A 23408-nucleotide genomic window follows, 5' to 3' on the forward strand; every position below is an offset into this window, starting at 1 on the left:
AAGGCCCTGGCTGATAAAGGTGGCTGAAAAATAAGAAAGAATTACAATTCTTTGGGTGGATTTCATTGTACGGCGGAGTCACCCCGCACGCAAATCCATTTATTTTTATACTGGGACCGCAAACGGCTCCGGGGCTTTACGTGATTATTGTGGAAGCACATGTGTGAGTGTGCATGTGTGGATATATTTTTTTTGGGGGGGGGGAGGCTTTTGTTAAGATGTACCAATATAAAGGACATTTGTTGTGTAGTGAAAATTACAGGATTTAGACACAAATATTATGTGAGGAGAGATGCAGCGCCCGCGGGTATATGAGGGGGTGTGTGTGTGTGTAAGGAAGCTCCTCTCTGATCTTATTGTGTTCACTGTAAGGAAAATATGTGTGTGGCTACTTTACAGGAACTGGAAAAGCTTCAAATTGGAATACTAATAATAACAACAATTATTATTATTATTATTATTATAAATGCAGGTTCAAGAGCCTTGTTTCCATAGGTAGCCTAAAGGTTTACGTATTTTGGTGCAGTGTGTGTATGTGTGTGTGTCTATGTTTGTGTGTGTATGTTTGTGTGTGCGCGCACATACAGTTTGATGTGAGGGCGGTTTTCTGCTGCAGGAGCCTTCTTTCATAAATAGGAAGAAAACAGATAAATGGGCCGGGGGAGTCTCTGTGGCAAGAAGCCCAGGGAGAAATCAACCAACAAGTAATAGGGAATCTTCTCTGGGCCGAGAAATACGAACGGACCAATTTGGGGGGCAGGTTTTTTTTTGTTTAAAGTTCATCGAGAGGAATGCTATTTTCTCGCTCCCCCCACCTCTTGCTCTATATTTTTTCGATACCAGCTCTAAGAAAAGAAAATGAAAATTAATACGGGAGCCGCGCCTTACAAAAGAAGCCATTCGTCTTGTTGATTATCTATTTGGTTGTCAGGGTTTGAGCTATGGCGCCGGCCTGCTCCCTTTTTGTAATATATAAAAAAAATAAAACACACATGCGCGCACGGCACCGGTCCACAAAACAACGATAAGGAGAGAAAAAAAAAAAACGTGTGCAAAAATTACACTCATTAAAGCGTTAAAAGACCACGAACCGAGGTGCTATTTAATTGTTTTTTTTTTTCCAAATCAAGAAGAGGAAAGGAAGGGGAGGGGAGGGGGGCGGAGGGGGGGGGGCATACTCTTTGTCGGGCCGGTGCACGCGAGCCCGAGCAGCCGTTAAATTAACGGGAGAACGGGAGTGAAACGGAGAGACGGCTCTGTGATTTAAAACGAGATTACAGGACGTAATGTACCAGGATCAGTCCGGGCCGGGGCTGATTCATCATCGCTGGCTCCTAAATTTTTTCCCGTCAGGTCTCTGTGCGTCTGTTGGCTTAAACCAACACTGAAATTAAATGGAATTATTTAATGTGTGTGCGCAGGTGGAGGAGTGTGTGTGGATATTTCACACACACACACACACACACACACACACACACACACACACACGCACAAAACACACAAACCCACACAGACCATTCACTGTTAAACCTGAGAGGAGGAGGATGCTGTCGCTATAAAGCAACATGGATGTTAATCTATTACAAAATTTTAGAAACAAGAACAAAATCTAATGAAAATCTGATATAAAACAAAACATTTGAAGACGTTTACGTGAAGGAATCGTAGCGTGAGAGAAAAGGCGATAAAACAGGACAGATAAAAACACTTTTCAGCCATTTATTTAAATTTCAATGGACTATTCACAAATAAGAAGGTAGACACTGAGTGGGCAGAAGCAGAGGAAGGCGCAACTTACATTTCTGGGGAGGTAACACATGTTCAACAATACTATCATTAGTTATCATACACATCATCATCAATGAGGAAGAAACTGATCTTTGGAATGTAAAAAATAACATTAACTGAAAAATACAATTACAGAAGAAAAGTTGCACAAGGAGGAAGAGGAGGAAGAGGAGGAAGAGGAGAGGTGTGCGCGCATTTCATGTGCGGACACAACAAAGATGAGACAACGAGCAAAAAGCGGAAAAGGAAGAAGAAAAAGAATCCACATCATTCGGACATGCAATCACAAGCTGCTCACTTTTCTCAAAGTCTCTGGCTTGAACCGTTTCACTTAGAATTAAATAACTTTTCACATAGAAGAAATTAATAGCGCTTTTTCTGTATTGCAGGTAGTGATAATAATTATTATAATAACTGGTCACACAATTTAAAAAATATAAAAGCTCGAAAAGCGGTCACTTCATTCAACGAGTAAGAGAAATAAGATTACAAAATAATAATATTATCAATAATAATATATATATATGTATATATATATATATATATATAAGTACAGCTGAGGTAATAGGTAGTACATTGTATAGTGCTGCGTTTATAGTGTGTTCTTGGGCTATTTGTACCAGGAATTTGGTTTGAACGTCAGTGTCCTTTGTTTAGGCTTCATGGACTCACCCTGTCAGTGTGTTTCCCTGTACACAACATGGACACAACGTGAACAATCAACGGACCACACAACTACACGCACGTCATCCTGACCGACTGCATTCAACATTTAACAACCAACAACGCAATTCAAAAGGAACTACCAGTCCAATTTAAAAAAAAACTCTCAGGCTAGCTTGTTCTGAACCGCAAACACAAAAACAGAAACTGAAAAAAAAAAACAGTTATTATTTTTTAGCACGTGTGTATGTGTGTGTGTGTGTGTGTGTGTGTGTGTGCGTGTGTGTGTGTATGTGTGTGTGTGTAAGAATACTTAATACGAAACGAGAGTTCCATTTATTACACGTGCGTGTTTGAGTGCTTGAGTGGGGTGGGAGGGTGTGTGTGTGTGTGTGTGTGTGTGTGTGTGTGTGTGTGTGTGTGTGTGTGTGTGTGTGTGTGTGTGTGTGTGTGTGTGTGTGTGTGTGTGTGTGAGATGGAGGTGGGGGGTGTAGACGCGAGGGGTAATGGGCAGAGCCGCGGTTCACCCCTTTGCTTTGTACCCGCAGAGTAAACATGACAAATGGGGCCCGAGTTTGGCATGATTAAAGATGAAAACGAGGATCCATCTTCACCAAAAAAAATGTCTCGGATAGAAAAAAAAAGACAGGAACCAAACGCGCGCACACACACACACACACACACACACACACACACATTGGAGCACGCTATAGTCAGCCTCCTGTCTTATGCTCTCTCACAGAGGGGAGAGAGGGGGGGTATAAAAAGACAGAGATATAAAAAGCAGAGAAAGAGACGCAGAGAGGGAAGAATGGCGGGGATGAAAGCAAAGAAGCGACCGCATCTTTCTTTTTCATTTCTGTCACTCTCCTTCCTCGCCACCTCGTTCATTTTGTTCATTTCTTTTTTTTTTCATGAGTGGGAAATCTCTCTCTCTCTCTCCATCCTCCCACGTCATAACAGTGTGTAACATCAGACATCCATCCTCCCCTCCCTCCAGAGTAAAAGCGTTAATCCGGTCCAAAGTGCAGGTTCCGGGGGTTACAAGCGTGGCTGCCGGTCTGACGTTCAGTTTGGGAATCGGGTTTAGGAAACAGGACGCGTGAGACAAAGAGCCGAGCCGCCGGGCTATAGAGGTCCGGCGGAGCGGTTCTGGGAGCCGGTGAGGGCCTGGGAGTTTGTGTTGCTGCTGCCGGTTGTCCCGGAGCGGACCTTAGTGTTGGGCAGCTTGTGGTCCTTCTTCCATTTCATCCTCCGGTTCTGGAACCAGATCTTGATCTGCCGCTCTGACAGGCAAAGCGTGTGCGCGATCTCCACCCTGCGCCTGCGCGTCAGGTACCGGTTGTAGTGGAACTCCTTCTCGAGCTCCAGGACCTGCTGGCGGGTGTAGGCCGTCCGGGACCGCTTCGCGTCAGCCCCTGTGTAGTTTGGATTCACTGTGGGAATAAATAAGGCAAATGGTCATCATTTCAGCAACGACTTAAAAATAAAAACACAACCGCCTCAGAAATTATAATATGCAATAAATACATTGCTGGTCAATATCATTTTGTTATATTTTAATTAGACTAGCTACATGTGTATTAAGCGCAGCTACTAGTAATACTAAACGTGAACATACTGAAAACAGCCCATGAAAACACAGGCAGAGAAAATAGTTTTGCATTGTGAACATGCAACGAAGATAAATAAAGGCATGGCAGCCGTGACAGGACCTCTGCGGACTGTAAGGTTTGCAGGACCCTGCAGTGATTGTTTTCTCAACAGAGCCTTTATTGTTCATGTGCCTTCAGCTCTGTTCCAGCTGAACGCCACGCTCTGTTGTCGGAGCCCTGCTTGTTCCCACTGAACACTATATGTTGTCAGATGGTGTGAATCCTCCGAGCACAGCCAGCCTGACGCCGGGCTACACAATGTGATTTGAGAGCAAATCGAGGCCACGGCTGCGTGCAAAAATAAAAGCACAAAACAACAAAATGACGAGTGTTCCGACACGTCAGCGCGCACACTGCACTGGATAATGGGAACGCGTGAAAACAGGCGAGCCGAGCGCTTTCGCCTTTTTTTATTTTCAGTTTTACGCACGGATGCCACGGACACTGATGGTAGCGTTGTCTGTCTTGTGTAAACTGCTCGTTGAGAATAAAGATGGTGGGGGTGTGGAGGGAGGGGGGTGCAGCAGCAGCAGCAGCTACACACAAGGGCATTAGGCGGTGATGATTCAACACAAATCCTGATGGTACAACAGGACAGTACGAACCCGACATGCGGCAGCGGTGTGTCAAAAAAAAAATGGCAGCTATAGAGAACATGGAGTGAAAAACAAATAATGCATAAAATAGTTTTCTTACCGAGTAAACAGGTGGAGCGAACGCAATACGGTGACTTTGCAAAAGAGGCACTTTGTCGTCGCGCGGACCTGAGCTGCGATTATCCCGGTGCACAAAAAGGCAGCAAGTCTATTAGAAACATTACCGAGAAGCCATAAGAGACTGGAGCTATTCGGTGCTACATCGGTGTTTTACGGCCGGCTCCATAAACATGAATATTTCAGCTGCCATAAAACTTTCCCTCCCCTGGAACAACGAGTGGGGAAGGAAGGCTCGACAGAGTAAAGTACACCGTTTATACAACCCGACCACTTAAAATCAAATTACCAAAGCATAAAATCTAACTTATGGGCTCGCTCGGAGTTGTCATAAGGCGAGGTATTAGAGCAGACGAGCCTGAGATCGGACTTCAAAAGGCACCTCAGCGCAGAGGTGTAATAAAAATTTATGGAGGGTGTAATTATATTGGCCCTGCAAACAGACGATCGTAAATCTTGACCCAAGGGCTACTCTTCTACTTCTAACAGAAAACAGGGAGGGGAAGCCATAGATTTTGACGGTGGACACCTAGCTGACTGCACGGGTTTCAACCGCAGGCACAAAGGCGCAACGAGGGAGAGAGAGAGGGAGAGAGAGAGAGAGAGAGGGGAGAGAGAAAGAAGTTTGCATGCAGCACTTACGGATGTTTACATGGACTTTCTTCATCCATGGGTAGACGACGGGGTCCTTGCGGTTGCTCGCCGGGGACGAGGCGCCCTGGCTGTGGGGCGTCTGGCCGCACGACGGAGGCGGGCTGGGTGTCACCGAGTCGCAGCGGAGACTCTGCTCCGGGACGGGACTGGTCCGCAGCCCGGCCGGGGGGAGGACGTGACCCCGGGGGGACATCAGCACCGAGGCGGGCTGCCCGGCGCGCTGGCACGGCGTGTAGGGCGGCTCGCCTCGGTGCGGGTGGGGGTTCTGGGGGTGTGCTGGGGGGAGCTGGTGGTGGTGGTAGACGGAGTCCGCCTGGAAAGCGGCCGGCTCCTGCCTCTGGGAGCTGTAGTAGTCCGGAGAGTGGTTGGGCAGATAGTCGCTCTGTGAGTACTCCTCGCACGGGGGGAACTTCGGGTCCACATAGTTGGAGTTGATCAAATAGGAGCTCATGGCCATTAATTTGAGTCTTTTTGTGGAATTGCACCTACTCGGGAAATATATAACTAAAATTTATATCTCATCCCTTTACTCTTCGGTTATTCCTGTTCCGTTGAACCCTCCTACTTTTCTGTCAAGTGAACAAAGTTAAGAAGCCACGTGACGGCGGCCCGGCCAATGGCGATCCTCCAAGACAAACCCCGGATAAGGAAATGGGATTAAGCATACACAGAGCCCCCGCACGCGCATTATCATATGGCCTCAGTTTGTTGGTATTCAGTCTTACAATAACCCCCCCCCCCCCCTACTCCCGCCTCCTTTCCCCAAGTCTCTCTCCATATGCACTGTTCTCCATTTAGAGCCTGTTTCTGCGCCACATGTTGGACACGCATGCCGTCCGGAGCAGCCAGAGAATCACAACAATAACAAAGCAGTGGAAGGAAGAAGAAAAAAAAAAAACTTCTGCAGCCGAGGCCACGCACGGACAGATGCAGGCTGCGGTACCGAGTCCTTCTGCTCCCCCCCCCACCAGGCTCCTGGCTGCAACTTCAAATACAACACATTCAAAAAAAAAGGAGAGAGAAAGCGCCGGAGGGGGGGTGGTAGTGGCGCCTGCACCACCTCCTCTGTATATATTGGGTGTGTGTCGGGACGTGATTGCCAAAGTTTTCTTTTTTTTTCCTTCTCTCGCTTTTGCCCTGCTCCTTTTTTCTTTTTCTGTTTTTTTTTAAAATCGCTAATAACGAGGAGTGGGAGAGTGGCCTGACTCGGGCGCCACCCAGCAGCAGCGGCACCGTGTCAGAGATAAATCTGGCTTGTTTAGGATCGATAGAAAATTCATCAACTAATTCAGGTTCCACGGCCTCCTAAATCACGGGCAGACCTCTGCATTCAGAATGAGAGTCCAGCACCGGGTCCCACTTTGGTTTGAAACCCGCGTCGCTCCCACAGGCGCCGAATCTGCATTTAACTCCTGGTGCATAGTAATCCAGCCTCAGCCTTTTGAATACAGTTGTAACCCCCCCTCCACATCCAGATTTCGATATGAACCACACCGCCATGGCAGGTCCCTGTGCGCCGAATGTGCGTGTTTTGCCCTTGAGCTGCATTACTGAACACATACAGCCTCTTTGTTTTTTTTCCCTTCCTCCTGGAGAGAATTCATGTCCCCAGCACCTCCACATTTCAAGTCCTAACACACCTGACACGCTCTCCCTGTCTGCTCGTCACTTTCCTATTGTTGTGAAAGACCCGAGCAGCACCAGGGGCGCACAGAGAATACACAATATTCATTCTCAGCCAACGAGTTTTATGATAAACCCCTATTTTATACCAGTAAATCTGCGTCCTACAGCATCGAGAGAAAACTCAAGGACAAAATCGTGCGTGTGCATCACTGTGGGAACACGCAACACTGCGGTGAATGGAACAGGAGGAATGTTTTTCCCAATCAGAAGGCAGCTTCTGTGCTCGTCCTGCAGTCTTATCACTGTAGGACCATGGGACACACAGGCAAGATGATAGAGATATCCAAGTCCTTTGTTTCGAGAAAATTGACCGTCTCTAAATCGACCCCACCTCCTCCCCCCCAAACCACCACCCCTCGTCGTTTTCAGCAGGCAGACCGCATCATTTTTCAACAGGCCTCCCACTACAAAAAAAAATACAATTAAATTAAACCCAGAAAAAAAGGCTCCATCCTGTTCAACCTGGAGTTGGCTTTTAAAAGTATGAGGTTAAACGAAGGCACTCAGGAGGAGAGCAGACATTATCAATCGAAAATATTTAATACATTCCTTAAAATAAATCCAATGGAATAAATCTGTGTTTACTGTGTTCAAAAAATAAATACACATTAGAGGAGGAGACACGTTTTTTCTTCATTCTTATTTTGCACTTTTACTGCTCTACTAACGAATCCAAAGGGCGCAGGTTTTAAATGCGTCACAGCGGAGTAACAGGAGCTGCAGGCCTCCCTCTGCTCCTTCTGCTCCTTCTGCTCCTTGCGTCCTGATCCATCGCCGCCGCCGGGTATAAATCCACTATATACTCCCCTAGAAGCGAATTTGTGATTGTTTTAATGATTTGTACACAAATCCGGATCTACAGGGTAGATATAGAAGACAGAGGCTCTCTGGAGGCACAAGCTGAGCGCGTCCATATGCACCTGAATTGATTTCATAAAGTCACTGTCGTGGCCCCAGCGGAATATTTTTCCTCCGTTTGTACTGTCTGCTCAGCGTTGAAGGAAAACTGAGAAATGAACGTACAGGTCGATGCCCCAACGCTTCCTATGTGAGTCCAGGAAAATAATAAAAAAGCTAACAAATAAAAAAAAATAATCCCAGAGAGATGGCCAGGTGCAAGTGGGCCCCCAAGCTGGCCCCTTAAATTATTTTCCTTATCTAGGATTAAATACAGAGAAATAATTTACGACTGTGGGAAATAAAAAGACAGCTATATATCAAACTGTAAATGCAAAATGTGTACGACTGGGGTTGTTTAAACATCAGGCCTGTTTTTTTATCCAAAACATTCGTTCAGTTTCCATCCATGGTTTGATTAAAGCAGCATGTAATTATTTGAAAATTAATTCCTTAAAAAAAAAGAAGCTCCAGTCTCGGCCTGTTCCTAAAGGGTGGGCATGAAAGAAAAGACAGATGACTTGGCACGGACACACACACTGTCCCATCGCAAGCCCTTCTGACTGATGGCCCTGAAGAATGGATGGAGCAATAACGAAATGAATCCACGTCCCTTCAGTTTGGCAAATGCACTGGACTTTTTTAACTCCATTAAAATATCCTAGAGTCTTTCTTTCTTTCTTTCTTTCTTTCTTTCTTTCTTTCTTTCTTTCTTTCTTTCTTTCTTTCTTTCTTTCTTTCTTTCTTTCTTTCGTTCGTTCTTTCTTTTTCAATAAATAAATCATTAACATCAAAACACACATGGTGTCCAGTTAAAAACAGGGGTTGTCGTGTATTTAGCCCTGGACTGGTTTGTATTATTCATATATAACATCTGAGAAGGGTGGATTTTGAAGCTTTTCTCCACGGAAAATGTTTTTTGATATTTTCAGTGTCACTTCTCTCTGCTCCTGTGCCGCTCCCACATTGATTTTGTGACACCGACACTCCCTCGCTGCTGCAGGCGACATTGCTGTTCTCCGTTTCCTACTAAAGTTGCCCATACATCAACACGAGGAACAAGAGGAGCAGAGAAAGAGGGAGAGTCTCTGTCACCGTGGAAATAATACTGCTTTAATCCACGGATTAGATGTAGCATCGTTTTTATTTTATTTATCCTATATTTTTTGTAGCGTTTAGTAGGAAAACAATCCAGCCTAGCCTTAATTCTATTCTATTCTATTCTGTTCTATTGTGCAGGTGTGGGTGTACCTGTGTCACCTTGACCTCCCGCTCTGTCTCGGGTCAGCTATATCAGGTATCCATCAAGGTGTGTGCGGTCCGACTGCGGCACTTCCCTTCTCTCTGTCAAGTTTGTCAGCAGCAGCCATTCATTTGAACGAGGGCCCAGTGTTTCCGGCTGCAGAGAGTGCTTACCCAAGATATAGAAGATAAGGAGGCAGTCGTCTTAAAAAAAGAATTATGTCAAAGAAGATTCTTAAAATGTGCATCAACAACGTGCAGATAAATAAGTACATCTGTATTGTGGTGTTTACAAGTCTTAAATATCATGAAACTGAACCGGGGTTCATGTTGTGAAGCCAAACAGACACTGGTGTAGATAATGTGCTGTAACATTTACATGTAACACCATCTGAAGACAGTTAGAGACAGATGACATAACATCCGGATACAGTGAGAGGAAAAGGTCAGCGCCTCTGGATTTACACATGTGACTTTTACTGCGGGTCGTTTCCGTCAAACACAGATGGAAATGTTGTTGTGTTTGTTTGTGTGTTTGTTTAGGGACGAGGGTGGCAAATCAAACGCAATAAAAAAAGAGGAGCGGAAGAGAAGCAGGATTGAGTAAATAACGTGTTTCCCCTTTAACCGTGTTGTTGCATCCGCGACACAGACTCATTTGTTGTTGGCAAAGAGAAAAAACCACTCGTGGTCTCTGGTTCTGTTTCCACCACAAACTGGGATTAAACTGCGCTGAAGTGGATTCGTTTTACCGAGTGTCAAGGTAAGAGCTCACGTTTCTACAGCCAGGCGTTCTTTCACTGCGGCGGGCTCAATAAAGAAGTTGAAAATAATTCATGGTAGAAAAATAAACCATTTTCAACTCTGCGTAAAGTAATACTCTAATCATATTTAGCCTTTATCTTTCTGCTCAATATTCTTTTTAAAAATTTAAAAATTTGAAACTGAAACATTCCAATAAAATGCCAGAGTTTTTTTTAATTTTCCAAACAGCAGGCCTGAGCTGGTATAAAGGCACAGTCAGAAAATGAAACTAAACATATTGAAGGGTTAAACGGCCTCATTATTTGCAGCGACCGGACTTGTCAATGCTCTGAGATATTACCGAGGTGAAAAGGCTGCGGGGACAACGACGGAGAAGAGAAATGCAGTTTAGCTCCTTTGTGCAGTTTGAAAAATAAATCGAGGTCCGGTCCCCTGGTTATTGTCATGCAAAGTAACGGACAGGGATAAAAATGAAGTGGCGCGGAGGCCTGTTCCTCCGTGTGGTGACTATTAATCTGAAGGTGCTGCTTTCTTTCTGGAAGTCTTTGTGTGAATGAAACCAAATGAATTTAGCGAAAGCAGACGGACGGGCAGCGTGTGAGCTTCTTCTGGTCTAATGGAAACAGCAAATACACGAGTCAAATAAACAAGACTAATGCAAGTGGGCTCAGATCATATATAATATAATATTCTTCTGCAATAGGACTGTGTCCAGTTATTAAACACTAAACCGTTCATATCGAAACTGAATCAGAAACTGAGAAGAGAAGAAACTAAACACATATATTCAAGCAATTAAAATAGATTAACTAAAACGTCCCTGCAGCCTAAATAAAGTATATATAAAACATATTTATTCCACCACTTAAAATAAATTTACTAAAAATTCCCTGCAGCCTTAATAATATATATATATATATATATAAATATATATATATATATATATAACATATATGTTCAACCAATTAAATTCAATTAACTAAAAGGTCCCTGCTGCCTAAATAAAGTAATAATAATATTTATGTATTTATTTATTTGTACCTTACTAAGGGCATTTAAATGCATTGAATATGGTCCAATTCAATAAATCCGATGGCCTGTGTGTTTGTGTGTGTGATTGATAAAATAAAATTGTAATCATGAACATGTAGGCTTAAGAAAATAAAAAAACATGGTACGTATCATGTCTTCATATCTGCATATGATATGACAAGGAGCAGTGACGATAACAGGAAACAAGTGTTCCCTGCAGAATGGAAACATTTTTTTTTTCCACAGCAGGTTTATAATCAAACAAGCAGCACATTAGAAATCAGCAGAGGTAAATAATCCACACGCTCATATACTGTAAACAGGCAGCATGATGCACCATGTGCTGGTGTACAGGCTCCACCAGCAGCAGAGGGTCACACATCTGGATGCAGACAATGCTTCTGAGTCAGAACCCTTTCTAGCATTTTAACTCCAAGAAGCCAACAATGAATCCATCCCACTGGAGCGTAACCCACATCTTCACTTCATACGTCAGCATTACTTTTGTTATAATTTCTTAAAACAGACACATTAAACCAACAAGCAGGTTGTTAATGACACAAGTATCTGCTCTTCTGAATCACAGAAATATGGAGTGAAACTGAATCTAGGACTAAAGGAAGAGAAAGTTGTCCTGAGTGACCTTTAACCTTCCACTAGCCACGACCTGGCCTTCACCAGCAGCCGCACACCATCTATCTATCTATCCATCTATCCATCTATCTATCTTTATATCTATCTATCTATCTATCTATCAAGTTACAGTGTGACAGACAGAGAGAAAGCACATCGTATCATAATGACAGTTGCAGGGGTGGATGGGCTGCTTTGGTGAATCTAAACTATCAGGAGCATGTCTGTGGTGCACCCTGGGGTCAGCTAGGGGCCCCACGTGATGGCTTCACTATTCAAAGCAGCCCCTAGTGAAGGTACAGTGAAGGACATTACAACCCTGTGCACCATCTGATCAATTAAAAACACACATGAAATCATGGAGTGATTAGAGCCTCCACTGCCTTGCAAAGAGGAGGAAGAAATCAAAAAGAGGAGGAAGAGGGGGAAAGAGGAAGAAGAGGGGGGATTCTGCGGCAGTTCCGGCAACACGTGGTCTCCCCCCTCCCTCCCAAAGCACCTGCCATTCCGCACGAAGAAGACACACACACACACACACACTGATATGCAAACGAGGAAAGCTTGTACTTCTACCAGGCAGATTTCTATGTCTTTGTGTGAGTTACTCACTCCTCTGTAGCTCGCGGAGCTGCGTCTCTTCCTCCTCCTCCTCCTCGTCTTCTCTCTTATTCCCTCTCTTCTTGTCATTATGATTTTGTCTTCCTCTGCTCTTCTTCTTTCCGTCCCCGGAAATTTGGCAATTGTGTTAATTTTTTTCTCACTCTATTTTAAAGAGAAGCATTCACACCCCAGTCCCTCCTCTCTCTCTCTCTTGCTCTCTCTCTCTCACTCTCTCGACCTCTTCTTCTTCCTCTTCCTCTTCCTCCGACGCCACAGGTTTTTTATGACCTCTTCAGGATTCTTCGGGGTATCTTAGAAAGGAAAGAAAGAAAAACGCTTTTTGTCATTTCCGCGGACACTCCCGCTCGCTCGCTCACACACACACACACACACACACACACACACACACACACACACACACACACACACACATGCACGGCGCACGCACATTGAACCGCACTCTCCAGTCTCCGGTGAAGGGCGTGAGGACGACTGCATCCATCCGATCACTGTCACTTACACTCCGCGTTTAAAAAAAACGGAGACACGGAAGGAGGCTGCGGAGGTAGAAGCAACTTTTACGGCGATAATCCAGAGGAAAATGGAGGCAAACATGTCACCGCTCCCCCGCGAGAACCCCCCCCCCCGGAGCCGTCGGTAACGGACAGGTTAACGGACCCGCTCCCCCGGTGGTCGGTCCATGTGTTATCCCGGTGTTGGGCTACACCGAGCGGTTTGGGGCTGAGGGGAGACCGAGCAGGACTGCTGTGGAGACTGTGGGCTCTTTAAGGCATTAAGTGTTGAGGTTGTGTGTGTGTGTGTGTGTGTGTGTGTGTGTGTGTGTGTGTGTGTGTGTGTGTGTGTGTGTGTGTGTGTGTGTGTGTGTGTGTGTGTGTGTGTTTGTGTGTGTGTGTGTGTGTGTGTGTGTGTGTGTGTGTGTGTGTGTGTGGACTGAAGTTTTCAAATTAATCTGCCAGTTTGGCACACTCTTTGTTGAACGGGCGAGGCGTGTCACCCCGCGTCCCCGGTACACATTTAAATATCGGAGCGACGCGCTGACCTCCCGTTCACCCCGAGCTCAGCCAAGCCCTCTCCCTCACCCCCTCCCTCCCTTTTCCACACCCTTTCTTTATGCCATTTCCACCCCTCTCCCCCTCTCTCTCCCTCTTTCTGTCATTTTGTTCTTCACTCCCCCTCCCTCTCTCTCGCTCCCGTCATACTAAATTGAGTTGGAGTCATTACTTTGAAGAAAAATGGTCGGCAGATATGGAGGAAGAGAGAGAGGGGGGTCTCTCTCTCTCTCTCTCATACAGATTCTTCTTCTTCTCTACTAGGATCATTTCTCCTTTTCCTATTGTCGAAATATAAATGACACCGCCGCGCGCACTGATACGCGTGCACGGCGCAGGCGCAGACTCACCTCAGAGGAAGTGTCTGAAATGATATTCACTCCTCTACTAACTGTGTATGGAGTTTACAGAGAGAGAGAGAGAGCTCATTGGCAAAACTGAAAATTAGCTCGGTTTACATTTTATACTAAGTGTGTTCTCCCACATAAATATATATAACATTTGTTGTATAACTTTTCTTTCTGTTTGTTGCTACCTTTTATTAAGTCACATCTGAGGCTATTCAATTATTTCTGTCTTCTTTTATTCTCACATTCCTATTGTTCTTTACTCTCTGAACCATAATATGGAAGTTTATATTGTTTCCTTCACACTTTGTCCTTTTAAGAACTTTTATACTCCACACATAATTAGACAATTCATAGTAGTCTCAATTCGATATTATAGTCTATCTACTCTGATCATGACACATCTCACACCTGACATTCATCATAATGGATATCTGTCACATTACCAATTCTATTACAAAACGTTAGCTACATTCTGTTAATGAGCAGTGAAAAGTAAGTTCTTATGCAGGTACCGATAAAATAAAGACAAACTTGTATAAATATGATTGAACAGAATCAGAAAAGGAGCTGGGAGCTGGACTCTGACTAATATTCTACATAATAAAGTAATTTTTACTCTGTCTCTCCACCCCCCAATCTTATGTTGGGGGTAACCATTGATATATTTAAATTTGCTATGGTCAGATCAGAATTTTCAGTAGCCAAGTAACTCAGATCTCTGTGAATCTGCTCCTCATGTGTGCAAAGCTTTCGATCCAATTACACTTTGTCTGACTGCTTTTTTTCATTTTGCTAAGAAACTGTTGAATCGCCTATTTTAAACGTGCAGTACAAATAAACTTGCTTGCTAAAACTAGGCTGCTACTATGTTGTGACCATATGAGGCCGAAAATAACAGCTTGCAATGCAATTGGCAAGAACTGCATTTCTAAACCACCATTCAGAGCCGGTCATGGCTAGTGCATAAAAACTACAGCCTGATTTATATAATAACTGTTGCTGCTGGTTAGTGTCATGTTAATGCATCTGCAAAGTTGTTGAGAATGTCACTATGGTTACTTGTGTCCACACTCCAGCCTCCTGCTAATTACTGCAGCATTACTTCCCTGATAATTCCACATTATATCAACAGCATCCTCACTATCTCAGATAACTGATTCAAGTTATTGTATTTTCTGTTCACTTCCATTTATTTTTATAATTTCTAAATAATTCTGTATTTTTTCTTTGTATTAATACACCTTGTGAGTATATGTCACATTTTAAAAGGGTTGTGCAAGTGGACGTCATAATTTAAACGTATGCATGGCCAACTGCCTGCTGTGAGAGGAGCGAGCATGCTACCAGCTCAAGTGAATTAACTCTGTGAACTTGGAATGAACCTGGATAAAGAGGGGACCTGTAACCTGGTTATTCACTCATTACCTTCATGGATGTGAAGTGGGGCCAACTGGGCCAGGCTGAGCCGTGCCTGCAGGCCAGTGTGTTTACGTCAATAAACAGATTATTCATTTACTGGGATCAACATCCAGTAGTAACTCAGTTCCTGCAGCTACGTATAGTTTATCACAGGGTTTGATGTCAAAGTGGCCGATCCACAGATTCCACGAGTTTACCTTCATTACCTTACATTTTACTTAATCTATCTCATAATCAACTATCAAATGCTTCAGATGTATCTATAGTTTGTTTGCCAAATCTGTGTCACTGTGTGTGAATACGATGCACAGGCGTGTTGCCAAGTCCTTTTTAAGACGAGAGAAAGAGAGAGAAAAAGAGAAGGAAAATGGTTGTAGGCTCATTCCTCTCAGCTCAGCGGAGTGAACTTGGCCTCCCATTAATCTCACAGTGGAAATCAGATAAGCAGAGTAATCATTTTGGGGATGGTGGAGGATATTGACAGGCCTTTGCTGATAAGGCTGAGCAGAGGAAGTGCGCTGCTCTGCTGAAATTATTTGAGAAGCATTTGTACTGACCTCTGGTTATTTACACAGACCCCGGTGTTTTTGTTTTTTTCATTTAAGATATATTAACAAGACGATTTTTAACATGGAAGGGAAACTACTTGCTTTTATACATGGGAACTAGACCAGGCTACTGTGACATTAATGTCAGGAGCTGCCAAAATGGATTGGATTATAGAGTGAAGGTACAGTGAGCAATGGGTTTATCTTGTTTTATTCATGGTGGTTTATAGAGTCTAGAGTGTCTACAGTCATAACTTAAATTTAATAGAAATAATGATACTTGTTTATTTTTCTTTAGGCCTTTGGTTTGCTACTCTTTTCCTTCACCTCTTTAATGCCACAGGCCAAATATCAAAGCGGAAAAGTAGTAACCTTATATGAGACAAATGTCAGCTGGTGTGAGGGAAATGTGCAGCAAAACACCTGCACCCCACCCTCCCACACACCCACCTCCATGTCACCGAATACCTCCTCTCCCACCACAACCAGCACCACCTTCAACCCCCCTCCCTTTTTTCCTGCCTTTCTTTCCCCTTCATCTCTCTCTCTCTCTCTCTCTCTCCCTCTGTACGCCAGGAGGAGCTTTGCTTTTGTTACCAGGGGACAGGAAGGGAAGGTCAGGCCTTCACCTCTCCTTTGCCTCCTGCTATCATTTCTCTCATCTGTACACCCCCCTCTCCTCTCCCTCCCTCTGCCTTTGACATACAGCAATTGGCGCAGATTGGAGTGAGTGAGGGGAGGAGAGGCGAGGCGAGGCGAGGGCGGAACTCACGCACGACGAGGAACTTTTGACCCTTCAACTCGGTGAACCCGGAGCTGCCGAGGCCGGGACGTGCAGCCCGGCTGCTGTGCTGATAACAGCCAGGGCCTCCTCCTGCTCCTCCTGCTCCTCCTCGTCCACAGACAGGGGAACAGGGAAGATATGGGCCACTTTATACACGCTGCTCCTTACTACTTCCTCCGCTTGTAGCCGTGAGGAGGAAATAAATAGTAACGTAAAGAGAGCGGACATTAATCAGCGGCGCCTCATTAAAACGACACTTTTATCTGTGCGCAGACATATTTGTGTTTCTCACTCACCATCACTCAGCCGCAGCAGACGGCGACACTTCTGACTCTTGTGTGTTTGAGGAGACGGGGGGGGGGGGGGGGGGGGTGCAGGAGGCAGAGACACGGGGGGCTGGGGCGCGTGCAGGGAGGAGAGGGGGCATCGCCTCGCGCCGACCTCCTGGTCTGAAGCGGGCTCTGGTGGCGGCGCGAGGGAACTGCAGCAGGCTCCGGGAATAATACAGTGCAAAGCCTGTGTGTTTTTTTTATGTGCCTGCGTGGTGGCATATTCTTTCAAAAGAGCTCCGGTTATTGTTTCAGGGGGAAAAGACTCAAAGCATATTTAAGATAAAAGAAAAGTCTGGACAAGCTTTAACTGCAGGTCATACTTCAACAGTTCCTCAATAGGCCGACTATAACAGCAGCTTATAATGTAATAATCTAATGTACAATGTGCAGCAGTTTCATGTGTGACTGTGGGTGCTGTTGCATTGTGCCGTCTCATGGCTGATGGAATACATGTTGTACATGTACAGTAGTCCCACATAGCAAAGCAGTTTTGGCCCACACCAAACACTGTCATCCAGCCCACACTGCGTGGAATGGTGGCACTTGGTCGGTCTGCTCCTGTTTGCCAGATCTGGACCACAAGTAAGCCATAGCAATACCGCCTGTCAACCAAATGTGCCAAAGGTGGCCCAAGTTAGTTTTGTGCTATTTGGGCCATATTCACATTTACCACATGGGCCACTCTTCACATCCAGATTACACCTTGCCTAGAGGACTCCATGTTTCTCAAAATCATTACCCACATTTGTTTTGGGATGTTTGGGCCACATTTGCTCTTTTACAAGTGGGCTACTTTGGGCTCACATCCATTTAGTCTGGACCACAAGTGGGCCAGAAGTGCCGCTTCAAGGCCTGAAGTGCCTCACATTCGTGTGCTATCTGGGGTTTAGTGGTAGAATAATAAGTCTAAGAAGAGCGTATGTTTTCTGTCCACGAAAAAAAGTAGGTTGATTTGCATAAAAATAAATATGTACATCGATTGCACATATTAAAATGATAATCTATTTATGTAAATGAAACAAAATTATTTGTTAAATGAACTCTATAGAGTGTTTACCACGCATCTGCTGAACTCTCTATATCCTGAAAGAACAAACATAATACTCAGCCATCCCCTAAGTAGAATTAAATAGTTTCAACGTAATCAACTTCTCCTATCTCAACGTCAAGGCAAACAAATCATATCTCACCAGCCTTTCTCCACAGTGTCAGAATAAAGTGCCGCTGATAAAACAAAGCAAACACATAATGCCCAGTGTGTTTGTGTGCTGATGTAGTAACAAGAGGACTATTACTACAGGTGTCACATTGAAGGCATGGGACTGAAATCACTTGATGGGGGGGGGGTGATGTCACAGAGAGCAGCGGAGCGCGTGTCAGTCAGGAAGCATCCTGGGTATTAAATGACAGACTGTGACAAGATAAATAATGTGGAGTTTATTTATCTGTCATGCTGTTCCTACTCATTATCAGGCTAGGTTAGTGGTCTGTCCATGCAACTTAATACGAATTTAAGTGTTGGAAATGCGTTTTACTATTTTTAACAATAATTTTTGTAGTTCTCGTATTTTCTAGATAGATTGCGTAAATAAAAAATACTGTTCGTTTAACTTCAACACAATCAAATCCAATAACAGACATTGAAGTAACACGTAGAATTGAAGATCCTTTATACACATAAACTATTTTTCAATTTATAATTTAAAATGTCTCTTCATTAAAATAAATATTATGACTATTAACATTGCTATATACATTTTTACGTAGATTAATAATATTTCAGTTTAGAGTATGGTGCATTTTCTTATGTAACTGTTTGTCGTTGTCCTTCTATCGAAATTCTTTATAAAATAAAAAACAGGTGATGCAGCGTTTGGATTACATTAAAAGAGATTACAAAGTAAACATATATAACCTCTATATTATTTGTTCTGGTGTTAGAAAAACACATAATCTGCTGGTCAGATATGAAATTAAATTAAGCGTGTATTAAAATTTTAACTACATCACGGTTATGACATGACTATAAAGTTACATATTTATATTTATATTTATATTTATATTTATATTTATATTTATATTTATATTTATATTTATATTTATATTTATATTTATATTTATATTTATATTTATATTTATATTTATATTTATATTTATATTTATATTTATATTTATATTTATATTTATATTTATATTTACTTAGGTTCTGTTACACGCAGCCAATTTGATTAGAATAATAACGGTTTGTGTTTGTCTGGGTGAAACGTGCCTCCTCACTGAGCCGGAAACGTGACGCAACGACATGTAAACAATTAAATAAATAAAGCAGACGGTCTTCCTTTCCTTTCCCCATTGTTGTTTGTGGAGTAAGCACACGCACACAATGGAACGGTGGCTGCGCTCTCTCTCCCCTCTCTCCCCTCTCTCCCCTCTCTCCCGCGCCTGCGTGGCTCGAGCCCGTCTGCTGACCTCGCGGTGACTTCTCCTCGTGCATTATTCATGACGCGTGGCCGCGCGGTTCACCCCGATCAGTATGCACGAGACACCGTCCCTCCGCAAAGGCCGACTTTAGCGCAGAGAGATGCTGTGTGTGTGTGTGTGTGTGTGTGTGTGTGTGTGTGTGTGTGTGTGTGTGTGTGTGTGTGTGTGTGTGTGTGTGTGTGTGTGTGTGTGTGTGTGTGTGTGTGTGGATCGGGTACAGGTTTTCCTGTGTTATTGCTTCACAGTGTCCACTCCTCTGACTTTACGCAGTCATTAAGCCCAAACTCACAGAAACCACCTGATCAAACTGTTGCTCCCTCTCTCCTTCACTTTCCTCCCTCTCTCTTTCTGTGTCTGTCGGTGTCAGCTGTCTCGTGCCCTGCCAACAAACCCACTAAACACACCGACACACACCCCACTCACTCCCACACAAAGCCAGCGTGTCCCTCACACACTCGCACAGGCGCACACCTTTGCAATGGAAAGAACAGGGCCCGTCGCGTTAGTTACTCACCCCACTCATCATCACCAGCACAGAGACTGTGAAGCCACACTCAGCGCCTCCTGACAGCCCGGGCAGGTTCAAAGCAGCAGCAAGCCACCACACATAATACACATTATACACATAATGCCGAGGAGAGGCGGCCCTGCAGGCTGGAGCTGCCCTGTGTACATAAACGGGAAACACATGACAATGACACACACACACACACTCTCTCACACACACACACACACACACACACACACACACACACACACACACACACACACACACACACACACACAAAGAGCAAACACAAAAGAAGCCATACAGAGCTCTGCTCCAGCGCCTTCCCATGTCACAGCCTCTCACTTTACTGTATCCTCACAAGGAGAGGAACACTGTGTGTGTGTGTGTGTGTGTGTGTGTGTGTGTGTGTGTGTGTGTGTGTGTTTGTGTGTGTGAGAGAGAGAGGGGGGGTGTCATCATTAAAAGGAGGAAGTAGATGAAAAATGAAATGGGGAGTTTTCTAGCCTTCCTGTTTACTGAACTGAAACTTCCTCAAGGACCCTGACACACACACATAACCAGAAAAACACACACACATACACACACACACACACACACACACACACACACTTGTCTATATGGTTGGATATGAAGCGGAAATACACATTTTTGTCACGCTGGAAAAGATATTAACCCGTATCCATCACACAAAAAAATATAACTGATCCTGTATCCAAAATAAAAGATGAAATATTATTACTGATAGTATTATCAATAGTAGTAGTAGTAGTAGTATTAGTAGTATTAGTAGTAGTGGTAGTATGGTAGTCGTGGTCGTCGTAGAAGCAGCAGTAGTCGTAGTTCCATTTATATCGACAATCACGGCAACTGCACTGTATATTTATCACAATTATAAATCATTTAATTTATATTTAGCCATTGTTGTATGCTAAAGTAAATAATGTAATCTTACTCATTTTAATTGATTAGTTTTTTTAATTTGTATTTTAATAAACCTCTGACTGATACCACGGACAAGTTATTTAATTATGACACATTATAATAATAGGTTACTGATCTTTAATGTATAGAACAGGTTTTAATCGTCATTATACATTTTATATTTAAATTGGAAAAAGTTGAACGCATATGTTGGAGTGAACCAGTTTCCCATGATTGAACAAACTTTACAGAAAAAGAAGAGGGGTTTCCCTTGTGTTTTTCCTTCTCCTCCGGTGTCTGAATAATTTATGGCATCCCGAACATGGCTCCGAGTTCACATTCTTGTGAACTTTGTGAAAAATCATTGCGATGGCGGAGGGCAGCGCCTGGAATCCCCAGGCTGAAAACGCATCGGAGCGGGCGGCGCGGTTTCACATGTAACGTGAACATAACAAATGAGAGTTTGAGAGCAGAGAGGGAACTTCCGAAAGCAAGATCCTCTCTTATTAGCAGGGAACAGAGGATTAAGTGTGCGCTCGTCACTCGCCATACTTACATATACGCCGTGTGTATACATGTGCTACTACACGGAGAGTTTAGCTTAGGGCAGATACTGTGACAAATACTGAAAATAACACGAAAAAAAAAACGACTAGAAAAAGAAAGAAAAGTAGGAGAGGCACGGATCTGGTAAATACCAATAAGATAAACAATTTAGCTTAGGCTTTAGACGAGAAAAAGGTATCATATATCTTCATCAGTAGCTTTATGTACATTTTTTTTAAAGAAATACAAAACTCACTGCTGCTCTCTAACGCGGAGTATTGATCCCAGACTTGTTTCTTGGATGTTCCTCATCTTAGTGTCTGGAATGTTCGTTCAGACAGGGATCCCAAACGGATACGTGTTTTATTATGGATGTTATCATGTGTAATGTGTGGCAGCGTTTTATTAGTGCTATATGTTTCACTGCTGTTTTTGGAGTAACTGGTTTAAATGTTGCCTCGGGTTGTTTGAGGGAGATTTTTGTTGTCATCTGGCCTCATTATTAGTGCTATTACTTTAGAAACCCCCGTTAATATTTGATACTGTTCAGCCCGGTGTGCTGGAACTGGTTTCTCTCATTATTATTTTTTTTAATGTGTATTTGTGTGTTGAGTGTGAGCCTCAGGCTGTTGGACCGAGGGACCGCAGCACCGCGCAGTGAGAGGGAGTCTCTGGTGTCTTCTGCTACACAGAGGATGTCACACCGGATGTTTCTGTGCCATATGATTTCATTCCTGATACATATAACGTGTGACCGACGTTGGTGACAATATTGCATTTGTGTGCCAATCGGTGGATGTTACGTATAGTGGGTAATTTTGTAACACTTACTGTGTAAATGTTGGTTGACACTGGGAGTTCAGAGGCGCTGGAGCTGAGCAGATATACAGTGCGCACGCGTGTCTGTTGAACAGGTCAAAGCTCTGACATTAAAAAAAACACGCAAGGACTCTGGTGCTGGGCCTTGGGAATGTTTGCGTGCGCGACGCTTTTTCACTCACACCCATCCTGCCTGGAAAATACAAGGGCGAGGGACGGACAAAGATTTTCTTGTACCCAAGGACGAACATCAGGCCCTCTCCCTCTCTCTCTCTCTCTCTCTCCCCATGTGTGTGTGTGTCCTTGTCCATTTTCTTGCTGGTTAATGTTATCATTGTTCACTGACGCCATCTTTACGCACAGCTGTCTCGTGCGTAAAAAGGAAAAAAAATCCTAAAGGATATGAAACGTTTCCTTTCCAAAAAATACAGATGCAAAAAAAAGCCATTAGGGAGGAATATGCTTTCACTTCACAACTAGATTACTATGTGTTTTCCCTCTGATCCAGAAGGGAGCGCACATAATAGTTGGATCAGTTTCAAGCCTTCATAAAATCACTTGAAGAACAACCAATCAATTCATCAGCCGTTCAGTGGATGAAATATCCTAGCAATCCAAAACACCCACATTAAAAGTTTACAAAGAAGAACCTCATGGTAGAGACATGTACTATTCCTTAATCTTTGTTTGACCTTTTCCTCCACCGTTTTCTTACGCCACACGCACAAAAGCTGGAGCTCACACAGAGCGATACATTGGTACAAAATCGCTGTACGAATGTTAAGCTCCAAGTGTGTACTGCGAGCCAGCTCTTCACGAAGAAACCCACCTACAACAGGCCCCCTATGTGCCTGCGCGCCATTACGCACAGCCATCATTACGCACACAGTAAAACGCACACAAACGTGTGTGAGTGTGAGTGTGAGGAGGGGGTGGGGGTTAGGGGGGGGGGGGGTGCACAGATGTAAAACATCTTCCTCCATCTTAGTCGCCAACACCGTCTCGCACGGCCCGGACCGGTCACAACAGCGACTCTCAAATATCATAAACACACCGGAGCTTTGCGGCATTCCGCCAGCGGGTTCATACAGCAGCACTACACAGTGAGTGAGTGACGTGGTAATTGCACAGCTCTCTCTCGCCCCCTCCCCCTTTCATTCTCTACTTATCCCCCACTTACAGGCAGCCTTCAAACAGTACTTACTGTGCGTCCTGGCTCTTTCCATGTACAGGCTTCCGTAGCGTCCACAGCGGCAGAGAGCACAGCTCGCCGGGCTCCGCGTGTGAACCGGAGCCGGA

The 23408-nt window shown here is 44.0% G+C and overlaps 1 protein-coding gene across 1 annotated transcript; it reads right to left on the reverse strand.

Moving 5' to 3' along the window:
* Positions 1-3518: 3518 nt before the first annotated feature.
* hoxb4a (homeobox B4a) lies at positions 3519-5991 on the reverse strand. Its single transcript, XM_061090353.1, has 2 exons — positions 5462-5991; positions 3519-3887 (listed from the first exon to the last, which is right to left on the reverse strand). The coding sequence occupies exons 1-2, from the start codon at positions 5928-5930 to the stop codon at positions 3580-3582; spliced, it is 777 nt and encodes a 258-aa protein (XP_060946336.1). The 5' UTR covers positions 5931-5991; the 3' UTR covers positions 3519-3579.
* Positions 5992-23408: the final 17417 nt, after the last annotated feature.

The sequence above is a fragment of the Limanda limanda genome, chromosome 17 (assembly GCF_963576545.1).
Source record: "Limanda limanda chromosome 17, fLimLim1.1, whole genome shotgun sequence".
NCBI lineage: Eukaryota > Metazoa > Chordata > Actinopteri > Pleuronectiformes > Pleuronectidae > Limanda > Limanda limanda.